The 18,817-nt window shown below is 44.3% G+C and overlaps 1 protein-coding gene across 2 annotated transcripts; it reads left to right on the forward strand.

Moving 5' to 3' along the window:
- Positions 1–3,949: 3,949 nt before the first annotated feature.
- Positions 3,950–18,380, forward strand: DDIAS (DNA damage induced apoptosis suppressor). 2 transcript variants are annotated; one of them, XM_073661704.1, is made up of 5 exons: positions 3,950–4,035; positions 6,556–6,715; positions 8,180–8,335; positions 13,037–13,154; positions 14,621–18,380. In XM_073661704.1, the coding sequence occupies exons 2-5, from the start codon at positions 6,603–6,605 to the stop codon at positions 16,586–16,588; spliced, it is 2,355 nt and encodes a 784-aa protein (XP_073517805.1). In that variant the 5' UTR covers positions 3,950–4,035; positions 6,556–6,602; the 3' UTR covers positions 16,589–18,380. The 2 variants fall into 2 exon arrangements, with proteins under 2 accessions (XP_073517805.1, XP_073517806.1); XM_073661705.1 differs by having other exon boundaries at positions 3,959–4,035; positions 6,599–6,715.
- The last annotated feature ends 437 nt before the right edge of the window (positions 18,381–18,817 follow it).

The following is an 18,817-nucleotide window of genomic DNA, read 5'->3' on the forward strand; positions in this document are numbered from 1 at the left end:
CTTTCTCTTCCTTTTCTTTTGTCCCCCCCCTTCATATGTACATGGTTATTTGTCCTTCATATATACTGTTGTCATGGAGGATGTTTGTATAGGTGTAGCACTGTCACTTTATACCATGATATGATATTCACCTACCTTTTATCTCAGGATATCACATAGGTACTTCTAATATGGGTACTAATTTTTTGCACCGCACTGTCACTTTATATCAGCATTTATAATGTCTGTGATCTGTTATATATATATATATATATATATATATATATTTATTTTTATTTTTTTTACCATGATATGATATTTACTTACCTTTTATTACTTCTGGATATCACATTGCTACTCCTAATATGGGTATTGAAGAAAGAGAAAAAAGGAAAAAGGGAAAGAAAGAGAAAAGAAAAAGAAAAATAAAGAAATAAAAATTAGTTTGCACCTGCACTGTCACTTTATATCAACATTTATGATGTTTATGATCTGTAATATTTTTGATCTACCGATTGTTCTGTATTCCAACTACTTTGATATAAATTTGAATAATAATGTCATTACTTTTCTACCACTTTTTATCACTGTTCACTTCCCTTGTCTTGTTCCCCCTTTTTTTTTTCCACTGCATGCGTTTCATTCCTTTATTGACCAATCATGATTTTATCATTCATTCACTTTGACACCTTGCATCCGCTTTTTCATTTCTTTTCCCTCTTGTGTCTCTTTCTCTCCATTTCTTTACTTACCCCGTTTCTTTTCTCCTTTCTATCTTTCTCAATCAGTGATTATTAATACAGTATTGGCTGTCTCTTTCTATGTGATCGGCGCGCATGCGCGGGTTGTCGCAATGCTAAGTCCTGCATACCGTGGTTTGTTAGTGCTGCTCACGCCTCGCTTCCGCTTGTTAGCTGGAGGTCAGCGCGTCATTCAGCACGTGACCGCTGGTGTCGGGACTCATTCATTAGCAACAGCCTCCACCCGCTCATGCGCCATTGGATCCATAGGGTTGCGTCACTCTACTCTTCTCCCCGCCTACTAAAATCTGATTGGCTCACAGTTACATAAAAAACACCCACGCTCCCCACTTTGGCACGCCTCCAGAAGAAGCTAATGCGAAACGTGCACGTCGGGGCAGGAAGCAGGAGTGTTTACATAGGTATGGGATATTTCTTTGACGACTTTATTGTGGACTATTTATCTGGTATTGATACTTGTGTATGATATTCCACTTTCCATTGGAGGACTCACTTTGGCAATGGGCATGTCAGTTAGAGGAGAGCTTTGCATTCTTTGGCCGTATCATGTTATGTGATTAGGGCACGATAACACTGCTGGTTCTATCATTGTTGTTTCTCTCACCTGACATGCTGCTGTCGGTGATATGCCCCAGGATGTGGAACATATTTGCTAATTCTGTGTGTTTTCTGTGTTCTTTATTTTGATTAATTGTATCATTTTTCGAATCACATTATATTCACAGAGAACGCTATTGAATAGATATATATTTTTTATCATTAAATTTTGATTATGGACAACTTTAGCCTCATTTACAGTAATTGTCTCATTTAGATATCCTCCCTAGTACTGAATAGCTCCTATTGTGCCTTCCTTTGATTGGTACCTTTCCCTTTTATTTTTCAAAAAAAAAAAAATTTTTATATATATGTCTCAAATAAAATATTTATTTTAATATTCCTCTTATTACTCCTTTCTTTACTTGGTGATTACCGTACACCTGTGTAAGAATTTGTATATATAAGTGATATTGGGAGTACTCTCATTTCTTTATACATTTGGACTATTTATGTGTAATACATTACTGGTAATAACAGTCCTTTAACTGTAAATATAAAGGACAGTGTGTGTGTGTGTATATATATGTATATATATATATATATATATATATATATATATATATATATATATATATCTATATATATCTATATCGTTGTGTAGATATCCTGTTTAGTTGTATTACCGTGTTCTGATTGTGCCATAACTTACTGTACTTTCATTGTTCACTTTTACCCCTGACACCGGGCCTACATATTTATAAATATTCGTGTTAGCTAAAGAAGTAGTCGTTTGTTAAGCAGCACTGTCTGCTCATTGTCTGCGCTGTTGCATCTGCGTCCCTGTTAACACTTGGCGTGGATGCAACATTCAAGCGCCGAAATGGTGGATCAATCGAGTCCACAGGGGGCAGTCTTCCCCTCAGAACGATGCTTAGTAATATACCAAAATTTACGGCTCTCGCACTGCTCTCTGTGTACGTCACAGCCGTCAGGTCTCGCGGAGAACAGTGTGAGACCCGGCAGTGGCTGTTGCTAAACCTATGAAGCTTCGTTCTTAGAGCAAGGCTGCATAGGTTTTGGAAGACATGGGAATCCATGGACTACGTCATACCTGTGTGAGAGTTTTTTTTATTTTTCTTTAATAAATTGGTGAACCAGGGAAAGAGTCGGGGAGTTTTTTCTTCAGATAAAGATTTTTTGTGATTGGCATGACAATCCGGGGTCTGCAGAACACCCCTTTGGTTGTCATAACCGATCTGCTATGAGCGCCACCCTGTGGCTGGCACTCATAGCACATAATGATTTTTGCTATACACAGCAGGGCTGAAGCTCTGCTTTGTGTACAAGTGATCAGGTGATCGCAGCTTCAAGTCTCCTAAGGGGACTATTGAAGAAAGTAAAAAGTAGAAAAAATTTTTTTTAAAAACACATAAAAGTTCAAATCACCCCCCTTTCGCCCCATTCAAAATAAAACAAAAAAAAATGAAAAATACACATATTTGGTATTGCCGAGTTCAGAATTCCCCGATCTATCAAAATAAAAAAAGAATTAATCTGATCGGTAAACGGCGTAACGAGAAAAAAAATCAAAACACCAGAATTATGGTTTTTTGGTCGTCGCAACATTGCAATAAATTGCAATAACGGGCGATCAAAACATTGACCCTATCCCAAAATGGTATCAATAAAATGTCAGCTCAGCGCGCAAAAAATAAGCCCTCACCCAGCCCCAGAGCCCGAAAAATGGAGACTCTACGAGTCTCGGAAAATGGCCCCATTTTTTTTAACAAACTTTTTTTTTTCACCTTTCACTTAAATAACAAAAGAACCTACACATGTTTGGTATCTACGAACTTGTAATGACCTGGAGAATAATAATGGCAGGTCAGTTTTAGCATTTAGTGAACATGGTAAAAGAAAAACCAAAAAACAACTAAGGAATTGCACTTTTTTTTCAATTTTACGGCACTTGGAATTTTTTTCCCATTTTCCAGTACACGATATGGTAAAACCAATGGTGTTGTTCAAAAGTACAACTGGGCCTGCAAAAAATAAACCCTCACATGGCAATATTGACAGAACAATAAAAAAGTTCTGGCTCTGGGAAGGAGAGAAAAATGCAAAAATGGAAAAACCGAAGGTGGTAAAGGGGTTAATACTGGGTTAGGGGTTAGTAGGAGGGGCGTCTGATAGACACTTCTCCACTACTAACCCTATATACTATACTATACTACATATATATATTTATATACACACACCCGTGTGGAACCAGATAACACTACTAGTATGTGTATATATATATATATATATATATATATATATATATATATATATATATATATATATCTCACACACAAGTCATGTATATGTGTCTGTCTCGCTATATTCGGGTAAAGTCGTTGCTCTCATCACGCCTTCCGGCATCTGTCCCTGCTTATGTAACTATAAAGTAATGGAGGACGACATTTTCTTGACGATTGCCTTGCTGCTGCAAACTCCTAACCATCGGCGACAACAACATGGCGTCTGTAAGGGACATCAACACTCATAAACACATATTGTCCTCTATAGTATCAATCAGGGTTTTTCCCTTCCACCAATGACTGAAGTCGTTATATTTCACCTGCACCAAGGAGCGCCGTGATTGGCAGTTATAGTTTTTCCTGCGTAACCAGGAAGTGTATCGCTCTGATGACGTCACGAGAGCGCCTTGTTTCAAAACCTGAGACGAATCCCGCAGTGTTGTGTTGGTGAGGTGAGTGCTCGGTCATGTGGAGGCTGCGGAGTGCGGGTCTGAGCTGGGTCACAGTGTGGAACTACAAGCCTCAGCACACTGTTCACGACAAAGTGCACGATACGTCTGTTCCGGAGACTTTCTGAGTCTCTGGTGTTGGCCTACAAGTCCCAGCCTGACAGTATGATTCTCAGCTGATGGACTACAAGTCCCAGTGTGCCTTGTTCTTACTTTTTAGCAGCTGAGCAATTTGTGTTTTTTTTTTTTTTTTTATAAATTATATTAGAATTAAATATTTATATTAGATTTATTTTTTAAAAAAATAACAATATTAAATATTTATTAATGATTATTTTACATTTTTTCTTGTCTTTTTCCTCTGTTTTCCTAGGAGCTTATTTTATTTTTTTTTCATTCTGTCCTGGCTTCGTGAAGGTTTATTTATTTTTTTATTTTTCTCATAATAAAGTATTTTCTTTCTTATTACTACTTTTTTTTTTTTTAAATTAACTTTATTAACCTCTTCTGGTGCAGGATATAATAGTACGATCTGTGTCTGCTTTTTGCGGCCTCGGGAGCTCAGTGTTATTACATAGCCGGTGTCTGCCTCATCTCGGCACGAGCTCTGGTCATTATATGATGGCGGCATTTAAATGGCACCATCCTGATGGGGCATCACAGCAGCTGGGGACTTGCTGAAGGGCCCGTCACCCATTGCCGCCATCTTGGTCCTCCCGTAAAGTCCAGACGCACATTGGGATTGTAGATCGTGGTATTCACTGTATAGTGCAATATTAAAGGGAATCTGTTACCCCCTGGGAGATATCACACCTCAACTATGTATGGCCCATAGTAGAGGTCTGATTGCAGAGAAAAGTGTTTTTATCCACTCTGGTTTCCACGGCTTGGCGTCCGAGGGATGCCAAGAAATCCCCACCTAATCCCCACCTATCTACTTAATTATCATATCCCTCCCGTCCGGGGGATGCCAAGCCTGTGGAAACCAGAGTGGATAAAAACACTTTTCTCTGCAATCAGACCTCTACTATGGTCCATATAGGTATGTATAGATTTACTTTTCTATACCCTGTATGCCCATAGTAGAGGACTGATAGCTCCCAGGGGGTGACAGATTCCCTTTAAAGTATGGCACTATATAACCAAAGGCGAGAGAGCGCCCACTTAGGGGGACGAAAAATAAGAAACATGTTATGTTTTGAGTGGTTTTTTTTTTTCACACTTTAAATCACCCCCCCCCCCCATTTCCCAGCTTAAAAAAAGGATCCCCAATAACCGTTCCCCATTCATCTGAGCCAGGAGGCAACAGCAAGGGTGAGGAACTAGTGGCCTCCCCTAGTCAAAACCAAGGGAGACCCAATCTTGCTGCCAGCTTCTGCCTAATGGCAAAAACTAAGCCATTGATAATCTGCTCCCCTCGCGAGAGAAGAGAGTCATGGGTAATGGGAGAGTGGATCCTGATGGCCACATATCTCCCCCCCCCCCCCCGCCTTCCCCTCCAGATGATTTAGGGGCAGAGACCCTGTCTCCAGTGACGTGTCACTTATTGGACTTCTTGCTGCAGTTTTGATACAATCCTAGTTTTCTCTGCTGCAGAGCTCTGAATGCAGAGCTCTATAACCCCGCCCACACCACTGATTGGCTGCCTTCTGTATACAATGTATAGAAAGCTGCCAATCAGGACTGGGGGCGGGGTTGGACCAGGAGGCACCAGACACGGTCCTGCAGTGATAATCTGCTGATAAAACACTGATTGTATTGAAAGTCCAGCAAGTGACACATCCCTGTAGTCAGGGTCTCTTCCCCTCCTACATCATACTGCTCTCAGAATAAATGCTAGAAATCCGCTGACAGATTTCCCTTTAAAAGTCTGATCTAATAAAGTATAAAATAATTTAACCCATGCGGTAAAGAAAACAAAAACTGAAACGTCATGATCGCCATTTTTCTTACAGTCACTGCACTGACTAAAAAGTGATTGAAACATCATACGTAACCCACAAAGGTAACAATAAAAAAAAAATAATACAGCTCTCCGCATATAACACAAGCTTCCACACAGCTCCATCATCAGAAAATAGAAAAAAAACACCACATTTTGTTTATTTTTATTTTTACAAAGTTCAGAATTTTTTTTATGCCACTAAAATCTCAGGATATTTTTGTGTTTAGCTGTAAGTGACGGCGTCATCAAGCCATTTTTACCCACATTGAAAACTGTAAAACCGAAACCCCTCCCAAAAAAACAGTACAATCGTGACATTACAGGGGGACAAAGGAGGAAGTTTCACTACTTGGAATTTTTTTTTTCACTTTTTTTTTTTCGTGTAAAAAAAATGACCTTCAAAACAACATCTTCCACCAAAAAATAAGTCCTTGTACGGGAAAAAATAAAATAGTAATGGCTCTTGCTAGAAGGGGACCTAAAATAGGAAAAATTGGTCCAGTCGTAAAGGGGACGGGCCCCAATGTGGTGGAGGATGTGCGATGCCAGCAGCCTTTACATGACAGTTATTATTGCAGACCCCGCCGGTCGCTGACGTCTTCCCCCATTGCCGTTCTCCAGCTTTATGAATGGAAGGAGGCGGTTTATCTTGGGCACGGTGCTCTCCGTCCAGAACAGCGGCTTCATCTATCCGGCCTGCCAGAACTGCTGCTCCCGGCTGATCCTGACATCCTGCAGGTAATGTCCTGTCATTACATCATACCACCACCAGAGGGCAGCCAGACTATGTGTGATTCCCTACTATGTGTGATTCCCTACTATGTGTGATTCTCAGGGTTTAACCCTAACCTGCCATACATAACGGTAAAAGTATCCTATCTGCGGCTCCCGTTACATCATCTGCGGGTAAGCGGGACCCCAGCAGTAGGCAAACCTGGTCAAAAAAGTAGCAGGAGAGGAGAAAACTTGTGATTTTATTACCAAATCTTCCCCAGTGTGGTCGTCCTGTACAATGTAGACCCATAAAGCAGATTTTACGGGACCGGCCTGTTTGGACTACAGGTACAGTGTTATTGGGGTGGGAGGGGGCGGCATAATTCTGCTCTCCTGTTATTGCACCTCACTGTACTGGGGTACTAAGTGAAGCCTTAAAGGGGTCTTTTACTTTAAGGAAAAGTGGACTCCAAACTCTTTTATGTATGTGACATGACAAATAGAGCAGGTAATAACCCTCTCCGGGCTCAGCACTGGCTCCTCACCGTTGCTCCAGTCTCAGTGTCATGTAACATCACCGCTGCAACCGATCACTGAGCACGTCAGTTCGTGCTCCAACATATCACTGGAGATGTGAAAACAGATTTGCAGTGCCCAGTAGCAGCCAGACCTTGGTTCTGTGGCTGGCGTTCTCGCTTCTGTCGTCTCCTGGGCACATCTGTCGCTTTGAAGCCCTGCGACCTACGTCATGCCGACAAGCGAGGTCTAGTAACCTGGCCTCACGGTACGTCATGACTCCTGTTCTAGTGGATTGGCAGTCAGCCATTCTTGCCGCCACCCCATTCAAAGTCTCCCCGAATCCTGTGCTTGACTGTCCATCAGTTCTTCAAAAATGTAATGGACCTGCACCATGCATTGCAAAAAGTGAATGGGCCGACATCATGCATTGCAAAAAGTGAATGGGCTGGCACCATGCATTGCAAAAAGTGAATGGACCGGCACCATGCATTGCAAAAAGTGAATGGACCGGCACCATGCATTGCAAAAAGTGAATGGGCCGGCACCATGCATTGCAAAAAGTGAATGGGCCGGCACCATGCATTGCAAAAAGTGAATGGACCGGCACCATGCATTGCAAAAAGTGAATGGACCGGCACCATGCATTGCAAAAAGTGAATGGATCGGCATCATGCATTGCAAAAAGTGAATGGGCCGACATCATGCATTGCAAAAAGTGAATGGACCGGCACCATGCTTTGCAAAAAGTGAATGGGCCGACATCATGCATTACAAAAAGGGAATGGGCCGGCACCATGCATTGCAAAAAGTGAATGGGCCGGCACCATGCATTGTTTTTCTTCTCTAGTCTTGGACAACCCCTTTAAGATAACGGTTTCTTCCGGTTTCACTCCTCTCTTATATGTTTTATCTGAACACATTTGCTGATGTATACGATATACTGAGAACTGCTCTCTGCTCCATCGCCAGGTACGAGTGTCAGAAATGCGGCAGCGCGTATAGAGACGCCGCCCATCGATACAAGCTGTGCGTGAAGGTGTCGGAGGAGAACCGGCTTCATCTTATCACCATCTTTGGAAAATGTTTGGAAAAGATTTTTGGCGCCAGCGCTGATTGTCTGCACAGGTGAGATACACAGAATGCCAGGAGGCTGCGGGTACGTAGCCCGTGGATGCAGTTTGTCACCACGAAGACACATTGATCTGTACTGGAGCTGCGGACACAAATATATTTAGGACTGTATGCTTTCAGATCAGTGGGGGCCGACACCTGAACCCCACCCCCCGCCGATCAGCAGATGGATGTAAACAGTGAATGTAACTGCACAGCTCAGCTCCATACGCCGCATAGTGGCCGTTCTCAGTATTGCAGCTCTGATCACATTCACTTCATTAGTAGCTGAGTACCGAGAACAACCAAAGCACTGTGAACGGAGCTGTCTACATCTGCCACTGCGGGATCAGTGGGGGTCCCGGGTGTTGGATCAGTGGGGGTCCCAGGTGTTGGATCAGTGGGGGGTCCCGGGTTGTTGGATAAGTGGGGGGTCCCGGGGTGTTGGATCAGTGGGGGTCCTGGGTGTTGGATCAGTGGGGGGGTCCCAGGTGTTGGATCAGTGGGGGGGGTCTCGGGGTGTTGGATCAGTGGGGGGGTCCCGGGGTGTTGGATCAGTGGGGGGTCCCGGGATGTTTGATCAGTGGGGGGTCCTAGGGTGTTGGATCAGTGTGGGGGGGGGCTCCCCGGGGTGTTGGATCAGTGGGGGGTCCCGGGGTGTTGGATCAGTGGGGGGTCCCGGGGTGTTGGATCAGTGGGGGGTCCCGGGGTGTTGGATCAGTGGGGGGTCCCGGGGTGTTGGATCAGTGGGGGTCCCGGGGTGTTGGATCAGTGGGGAGTCCCGGGTGTTGGATCAGTGGGGGGTCCCGGGGTGTTGGATCAGTGGGGGGTCCCGGGGTGTTGGATCAGTGGGGGGTCCCCGGGTTGTTGGATCAGTGGGGGGGGTCCCCGGGTTGTTGGATCAGTGGGGGGGTCCCCGGGGTGTTGGATCAGTGGGGGGGTCCCCGGGGTGTTGGATCAGTGGGGGGTCCCCGGGGTGTTGGATCAGTGGGGGGGTCCCGGGGTGTTGGATCAGTGGGGGGTCCCGGATCAGTGGGGGTCCCAGGGTGTTGGATCAGTGGGGGATCCCGGGGTGTTGGATCAGTGGGTGTCCCGGGTGTTGGATCAGTGGGGGTCCCGGGTGGTGTACCCCTGCCGATCTAATACTGGTGACTGGTTATCTGTATCGAGGTCCTGGCCGAGCCCTTTCACGTTAATGATCCGGATCGCCTCCATTCTCCTCAGATTATTAGAGAATGGCGTCCTGCATTCTCCAGGCGTCACTCTTGTCTTTGTGTTTTCTTCGCTGCACATTTATTCATTTCCATTTTGATTGTCGGGATGTTTGTTCTCGTCGGCGGTGATTTCTGGCTGCGCAGATTATTATTATTACACTTTGTTCGGCTCTTCCCGCAGATAAGATTATTTTTTTCTGACAAATCTTTTCTCCTTTTTATTCAAACAACTTGTTTATGCAAAGAAAACGTTTTCTGAGGCGGATTGTATGTTCTCCTTAATGGAAAATGTCAGAATTGTTTCCTCATATGAACCGAATATGCAGTGAAATGCTGTAAACCCAGCAGACCTGCACAAATACTGAAAATCTCGCATGGGACTGCTGGACTATAAGGACTTGATATGAAATTGAGGCAAAACAGCAACTGATCGTCTCATCCCAGTGCTGATTTCACAGCTACACTGCACAGTACTGTGTCATGTCCTCCATGCTGCTGACTGATAACACCTCTATATACAGTAGATAACACCAGAAACACCATTCACAATAGGTGATGTCACAGCTCACCTCCTCCCCCTCCTGTACAATGACTGATAACACCTCTATATACAATAGATAACACAGGATCCACCATTCACAATAGGTGATGTCACAGCTCACCTCCTCCTGTACAATAACTGATAACGCAGGATCCACCATGCACAATAGGTGATGTCACAGCTCACCTCCTCCTCCTGTATAATAACTGATAACACCTCTATATACAGTAGATAACACTGGATCCTCCATTCACAATAGGTGATGACACAGCTCACCTCCTCCCACTGTACAATGACTGATAACACCTCTATATACAGTAGATAACACAGGATCCACCATTCACAATAGGTGATGTCACAGCTCACCTCCTCCCCCTCCTGTACAATGACTGATAACACCTCTATATATAGTAGATAGCACAGGATCCACTATTCACAATAGGTGGTCACAGCTCACCTCCCTCCTGTACAATGACTGATAACACCGGATCCACCATTCATAATAGAGGATGTCACAGCTCACCTCCTCCCCCTCCTGTACAATGACTGATAACACCTCTATATACAGTAGATAACACAGGATCCACCATTCACAATAGGTGATGTCACAGCTCACCTCCTCCTCCTGTACAATGACTGATAACATCTCTATATACAGTAGATAACACAGGATCCACCATTCACTATAGGTGATGTCACAGCTCACCTCCTCCTCCTCCTGTACAATGACTGATAACACCTCTATATATAGTAGATAACACATGATCCACCATTCACAATAGGTGATGTCACAGCTCACCTCCTCCTCCTGTACAATGACTGATAACATCTCTATATACAGTAGATCAGGGTTCCCCAACTCCAGTCCTCAAGGCCCACCAACAGGTCATGTTTTCAGGATTTCCTTAGTATTGCACAGGTGATGTAACTATTGCCTGTGCTGATGATGGAATTATCACCTGTGCAATACTAAGGAAATCCTGAAAACATGACCTGTTGGTGGGCCTTGAGGACTGGAGTTGGGGAACCCTGCAGTAGATAACACAGGATCCACCATTCACTATAGGTGATGTCACAGCTCACCTCCTCCTCCTGTACAATGACTGATAACACCTCTATATATAGTAGATAACACAGGATCCACCATTCACAATAGGTGATGTCACAGCTCACCTCCTCCTCCTGTACAATGACTGATAACACCGCTATATACAGTAGATAACACAGGATCCGCCATTCACAATAGGTGATATCACAGCTCACCTCCTCCTCCTGTACAATGACTGATAACAACTCTATATACATTAGATAACACAGGATCCACCATTCACTATAGGTGATGTCACAGCTCACCTCCTCCTCCTGTACAATGACTGATAACACCTCTATATACATTAGATAACACAGGATCCACCATTCACAATAGGTGATGTCACAGCTCACCTCCTCCTCCTGTACAATGACTGATAACAACTCTATATGCATTAGATAACACAGGAACCACCATTCACAATAGGTGATGTCACAGCTCACCTCCTCCTCCTGTACAATGACTGATAACTATATACATTAGATAACACAGGATCCACCATTCACAATAGAGGATGTCACAGCTCACCTCCTCCCCCTCTTGTACAATGACTGATAACACCTATATACAGTAGATCACACAGGATCCACCATTCACAATAGGTGATGTCACAGCTCACCTCCTCCTCCTGTACAATGACTGATAACAACTCTATATACCGTAGATAACACCGGATCCACCATTCATAATAGAGGATGTCACAGCTCACCTCCTCCCCCTCCTGTACAATGACTGATAACACCTCTATATACAGTAGATAACACAGGATCCACCATTCACAATAGGTGATGTCACAGCTCACCTCCTCCTCCTGTACAATGACTGATAACATCTCTATATACAGTAGATAACACAGGATCCACCATTCACTATAGGTGATGTCACAGCTCACCTCCCCCTCCTGTACAATGACTGATAACACCTCTATATACAGTAGATAAAACAGGATCCACCATTCACTATAGGTGATGTCACAGCTCACCTCCTCCTCCTGTACAATGACTGCTAACACCTCTATATACAGTATATAACACCGGATCCACCATTCACAATAGGTGATATCACAGCTCACCTCCTGCTCCTCCTGTACAATGACTGATAACACCTCTATATACAGTAGATCACACAGGATCCACCATTCACAATAGGTGATGTCACAGCTCTCCTCCTCCTCCTGTACAATGACTGATAACACCTCTATATACAGTAGATAACACAGGATCCACCATTCACAATAGGTGATGTCACAGCTCACCTCCTCCTCGTGCTCTACAATGACTGATAACATCTCTATATACAGTAGATAACACAGGATCCACCATTCACTATAGGTGATGTCACAGCTCACCTCCTCCTCCTCCTGTACAATGACTGATAACACCTCTATATACAGTAGATAACACAGGATCCACCATTCACAATAGGTGATATCACAGCTCACCTCCTCCTCGTGCTCTACAATGACTGATCACACCTCTATATACAGTAGATAACACAGGATCCACCATTCACAATAGGTGATATCACAGCTCACCTCCTCCTCCTGTACAATGACTGATAACACCTCTATATACAGCGGATAACACAGGATCCACCATTCACAATAGGTGATGTCACAGCTTCTCCTCCTCCTCCTCCTGTACAATGATCTCTGCACAGTCATTAAATATCTGCGGACGGTTGTTTCCTATGGTCCTTGTATAGCTCTATATGGTGGTCACTCAGGCAGTATGGCCACCTACATAATCATGTACAAAAAAAAAAGTAAAAATTCTACAGAAATAAAAACAAAGGTAAAACAAGTTTTAGTTAATAAGCAATGCACTGTATATAGCTATATCGTCTCTTTATGTTTATTTCCCTCTCTCCAGCCATTTACAAGTGTCTTCCCAGCTTTCCGGGGATCTGGAACACGACAGAACTCAGGGTTTGTTCTTCCAGGCGGCTGAGCGGTGTCTGATCGGTAGAAGCTTCATATTTGCTGTGAAGGTAAATGACATGGAACGTTCTCTGCCTTCGGCTTCATTGCCTTGTCAGTTATTTGTTCTTTGTGATCAGCATTTTTTTCCTTTTTTCCCTGCAGACACCAGTAGGGGGAGCTGAGGTGCTTCCTGCATACAACAGAATTGTATGGAGCAAACATCAGAGCTCCCCCTAGTGGTGGCTGCAGGGAGAATTTTTACATTGATTGTAAGAAGGAAAGCCGGGGATTTGAAGCTGAAATCATTACTCAATGTTGAACGACTTGGTGTTAAAAGTCATAGATTTATCATACAGGAGTTCTCCATTTCAGTGTTCAGCCAGGAACTTTAACACCTCGTGCCTGGCAGATGATGGCGGTATTACACAGCCGGCATCTGCCTGCAACAGCAGTGATCAGAGCTAAGCTGCAGTCGCTGCTATTAACTCATTAGCAGAATTTTATCAGTTTTCTGACAATAGCATTTAACGCGGGCGGCTCTGGAGGGCGCACCGAATCAGGCCCCCATTGTCCTTCCTACCCCCCGCAACGAGATCATTAAGTGCTGATAGGTTGAAATGGCAGCTGGGGACTTGCTGAAGGCCTGGGAAGCCCACCCATAGACTACATGTTGCAAAACAGCGGCCCTGCAGTACCTAGAACAAGCGATCAGATGATTTTAGGGTCTAGGCTCCTAAAACAAAAACATTTTTAAAAATTAAACATACAAAATTGAAATCAAAGGTTGGTTGGCAAGCAGCAAGGTGCGTATAATATTTTTTAGTATTTTGTAACCCCTATGAATATTAAAGGGAATCTCTCAGCAGGTTTTGCTATGTAATCTGAGAGCAGGATCATGTAGGGGCAAAGACCCTGATTCCAGCAATGTGTCACTTACTAGGTTGTGTTTTGCTGTTTCAATACAATCAGCGTTTTATCAGCAGGAGATTATCACTACAGGACTAGGTGCCTCCTAGTCAAATATTGTGTGTAACCGTAACCACGCCCCCATGTACAGTGTTCACAAAAGGCAGCCAATCAGTGCTGTGGGCGGGGTTATACACGGCTCAGCATTCCGGACTCTTCTAGATCTGCAGCAGAGAAAACAGGGATTGTAACCAAACTACAGCAAGCAGCCAAGCAAGTGACACATCGCTGGAATCAGGCTCTCTGCCCCTACATCATGCTACATAGTAAAAACTTGGTTACAGATTCCCTTTAAGCTCTGGGGTGTGGATACGAACGTAGAGCAGAATAATGCACATTCAATTCTGGAATTTCCTGGTCAAATTCAAGTGAACTACCGAATCTGAATTTATTATATCTTATTGATACACCATTAGTAATTTGCTCAGTCCAAAAGTTACTAAAATTGTGACAAATTGTATATTATAAAGTGCAAGTGTTTAATTAAAAAAAAAAAATAATTGTGATTTATATTATTTTTTGGTTGTTTTTTTTTAGATTCCAAGCAAATTTAATTTTTTTTGCTCAGATTCCAGGGAATTTTGACAGAAGCCATTCCCTTTCTTACCCGAATTTGCAGAGGAACATGGTCGCTTGTCAGATTATTCTCCTCCACGAAGACCCGATGAGCTGCACCATCCTGAGTTATTTCAATCAGCTGGTGGCATCCGCACTGACCACTGATTCCCGGCACCCTAAAAACGATGTCTCCACCGACACCACAAACGGAGATCTGAGCGATCAGGACTGTTCTGAGAGCAGCTCCGGCCTTCCCCAGAGCTGGAATCATTACGCTGACTACTGGCAGCAGTCCCTTGGCCTGGTGTCTTCACCTGTAGGCAGCGCATTAACTGAATCTCAATGCTGCAATTACAGGCAAAGAGACGGCAGCCGGGCAGAGGAGGCGCTGTACACTACAGAATTTATGAAGGAAAAACGAAAAAGTACAGAAATGATCAGTCATTCCTCCGGCTCCTCAAACAACAGTACTGGAAGCGTTAAATTTCCTTCTCCTAAACACACTATTACCCGCCGCCCTCAAACCTCCTCGCACTTTCATAGTTTTTGTTCCAAAGCAGAAATGGCTCCTGGACAAGAATCGCAGAACGTCTGTGAGCCAGGAAACAGTCCGAGCCAAAGCTGTTCAGCGCTCTCCGTACAGCTCCCTCCCCAGACTGCTGAAAAGCATCAGGCCACGGAGGAAATTTGGGAAGATTTCCCATTCTCCGAAAGCCTAAGCGAGTTCATAGCCAAAATCGAAGACAATGGCGTAAGGCCTCTCTTCAACGCTAACGAAATCAAAACGATAGATGAGAATGTTCAAGGCTCATGGATAAACCAGAATGATACAGTAATGATCAAAGCGTCACACCACTTTGATAAATCCATTACGTGCACCTTCAGCCATCGTTGTAAAGTTACCACAATGGATGACAATGCGTTGGCTGATCCTTCTGCGGTTCTGAGTAGTTTCCAAGAATCTTTGGAGAACAGCAATCTTTTTGATCCTCTTTCGAGAGGCTCAATCCAGAATCGATGTAATCCAAAGTATCTCAAGACGCTTTCCAGTAGAACATTCAGTGATGATGGCTGCCGTTCTATGGACAAGTTTGGGCTGTCATTGCAAAAGGAGATTTCATGTCATAGATGGTGCGTAGATAAACCAAAATGTTATGATGTGGACATGGCAAAGGTCAGGTCCACCTGGGATGGTGACAGCTACGATGCTTCTGCAGATCTCTTTGAAGCCAGCAATAATCCAGAAGATGGTGGGACCTTCATCAACTCTCCGAATAGAAGACTCCAGCTCTGTACAACTGATTGGCATAAGGATTCCCGTATAAGTGTCTGCTCCTTGTCGCAGGATTATAAAATATGGAATAACGTGACTATGACAGACTTCATCCCTAATTTGCAGTCCACTCCAGTGCTAAGACGGCTTTCAGAAACCGGTAGACTTACTGTTGGCCCATGGCGCTTTAATGTGGCAACCAGTTCCAAATCATCTACCTTTTCCGTAAGGACCAAATCTAACAGCACAATTGGACATATCCTACTAAATAACACTAAGCGGCGCAATTCCGCCATGTTTTTGGGACTCTTGGAGAACGATTCGATTTGGTCTCCTGGTTTGACCCCGTTTTCACATTTCAAGGGGTCAACAGTTCTGATCTCGAAGAATAGAAGGCGAATCTTGGCCCATGAACCTCGAAAGAGTCCGACCTCTTCGGAGAGACAAGAGAATTCTGACAACCAAAGAGGAGGACGCAACGATGACCTAACGTGTACCGTAAAGAGAACAGACCGTAGGAAGGATCGAAGGGAAGAGTCAGTCAAACGTGGCGACGATACGCTGGATAACATCGAGAATCGGTCTCCTGTAAATCGTGGATTGCAGGAACGTGAAGATCTACTTCTTCCAAGCGATTGGTCCCCGGAGATTTTCTCTGAAAAGTCTGATATTTCTCGTGACGGTCTTCAGAGGCGTTTATTTTAATGGGAGCGTATCTGTCATTCCTGAAAACTGTCAATATGCTGCTGTTGATGGATCTTTTTCTGAAAGCAGTTGTCACATGCACTGATAAACTTTAAAGGAGGGTCCCACTATTCGAACTCTCTTCTATAAAAGTTTTGAAATGTGGAGAGGTCGTATGCGCCATTTTAGTCTCACGCTATCTACACTATGTTCAAAAAAATCACCAAATATGAAGAGAAGAAAATCTCCGTGGTCCAGATGCCCCAAAATATTTCAAATAACAAAATGTGGAACTGCTCGTCGGATAGTAAAAAAAAAAAAAAAGTTCCCCTAAGGGCTCATTGACTTGATCGCTTGGAAGTCTATGATGAGTGTCCTTGGCAGGAAGGGGCTGCTGAAGGCCTCCATACCTCCCATGATGGTGCTTCTGTGAAGACCAGCCCGTGGCTGGGCTTCATAAACCATTATTTTTCATGTGATATTGCCGTATACAGTACAAGCGATCAGACGGCTAAAAAAATAACAAAAGTGGAATCGCTGTCTTTTTTTACCTTTAAAAATAATGAAAGTAAAAAAAATAAACATATTTGGTATCCGTAAAAGTCTATCAAAATATAAAATTAATTAACCCAAACAGTAAAAGCTGTAAAGAGGAAAAAAAAACTGACCGTCTCTTTAAGTCACTTTTTGAATAAGTCTTAATGCTTCTGATTGGCTCATTGAGGATGTCAGTTATTGCCATATATGGACAGGCAATCCAGGGTCCATTGAAGGACCTCCGTGGTGTCTATGTGTTGCCTATCGTTAGACTTTAAAACTGCCTGAGAATTTAGTATACTGGCATATTAATATTACACAGATTTAAAATAAAGATCCCCTTTAAGAGAATAAATACATGCAAAATGTACATACAGTAGATTAATTTTCAGCGTTAGAAAAAAATATATATAATTATATTAAATGTCTACGTCAGTTCATGGGTAGTGATTGCCCAGTCTGTTATTCGACTGCGGAGACTGGATGAAGACCAGGGCCGCCTCAGTAACTAGATGGGATGTAGAAGGGGTTGAGATGTGCCCCAGTCAAAATATTATTTATATGGATTGATTTTTCCCTGGGCTCTATGGTTTAGTGAAAACCTCAACCACTGATTCAGTAATGATTGTAGAGATGTACGTTGGATTTCAACATCCTGACTAGGACCTGGACTAGAGCCTGCGGGATCCCGGCTAGAGCCTGCGGGATCCTGACTAGAGCCTGCAACATCCTGACTAGAGCCTGTGGCATCCTGAGTCGTACCTGCAAGATCCAGACTACAGCCAGCGGGATCCAGGATAAAGCCAGCGGGATCCAGACTGGACCCTGCGAAATCCAGGCTACAGCCTGTGGAATCCGGACTAGAATCTGTGGAATCTGGACTAAAACCTGCGGGAGCCTGACTAGAGCCTGCAAGATTCTGACTGGGATGTGCATGATCCGGATTAGAGCCTGCGGCATCCAGACTATTGCCTGCAACATCCTGACTAGGGCCTGCGGGATACGGACTAGAGCCTTCGGGATCCAGACTAGTGCCTGTAACATCCTGACTAGGACCTGGACTAGGGCGTGCGGCATCCAGACTATAGCCTTCGGCATCCAGACTATAGCCTTCGGCATCCAGACTATTGCCTGCGGCATCCAGACTACAGCCTGCAAGTTCCAGACTCCAGCCAGCGGGATACGGACTAGACCCTGCAGGATCCAGGCTAAAGCCTGTGGGATCCAGATTGGACCCTGCAGGATCTAGGCTAAAGCCTGCGAGATCCAGACTAGAAGCTGTGGGATCCGGCTAGAGCCTTCAAGATCCTGACTGAAACCTGCGGGATCCTGACTAGAGCCTGCAAGATTCTGACTGGGACGTGCAGGATCCGGATTAGAGCCTGCGGCATCCAGACTATTGCCTGCAATATCCTGACTAGGGCCTGCAGGATAAGGACTAGAGCCTTCGGGATCCAGACTATTGCCTGCGGCGTCCAGACTATTGCCTGCGGCGTCCAGACTATTGCCTGCGGCGTCCAGACTATTGCCTGCGGCGTCCTGACTATTGCCTGCGGCATCCTGACTACAGCCTGCAAGATCCAGTCTACAGCCAGCGGGATCCAGGATAAAGCCAGCGGGATCCAGACTGGACCCTGCGAAATCCAGGCTACAGCCTGTGGAATCCAGACTAGAATCTGTGGAATCTGGACTAAAACCTGCGGGAGCCTGACT

This window comes from Phyllobates terribilis, unplaced genomic scaffold (genome assembly GCF_046119375.1).
Source record: "Phyllobates terribilis strain yellow unplaced genomic scaffold, ASM4611937v1 Scaffold_2__4_contigs__length_985480577, whole genome shotgun sequence".
In the NCBI taxonomy this organism is placed as follows: Eukaryota; Metazoa; Chordata; class Amphibia; order Anura; family Dendrobatidae; genus Phyllobates; species Phyllobates terribilis.

Bases quoted from the DNA above. Each gene is read 5' to 3' on its own strand.
- DDIAS (XM_073661704.1), top strand. From the start codon at position 6,603: ATGAATGGAAGGAGGCGGTTTATCTTGGGCACGGTGCTCTCCGTCCAG. The intron at 6,716-8,179 runs GTAATGTCCTGT...CTCCATCGCCAG, and splicing joins CTGATCCTGACATCCTGCAG to GTACGAGTGTCAGAAATGCG. The intron at 8,336-13,036 runs GTGAGATACACA...CCCTCTCTCCAG, and splicing joins AGCGCTGATTGTCTGCACAG to CCATTTACAAGTGTCTTCCC.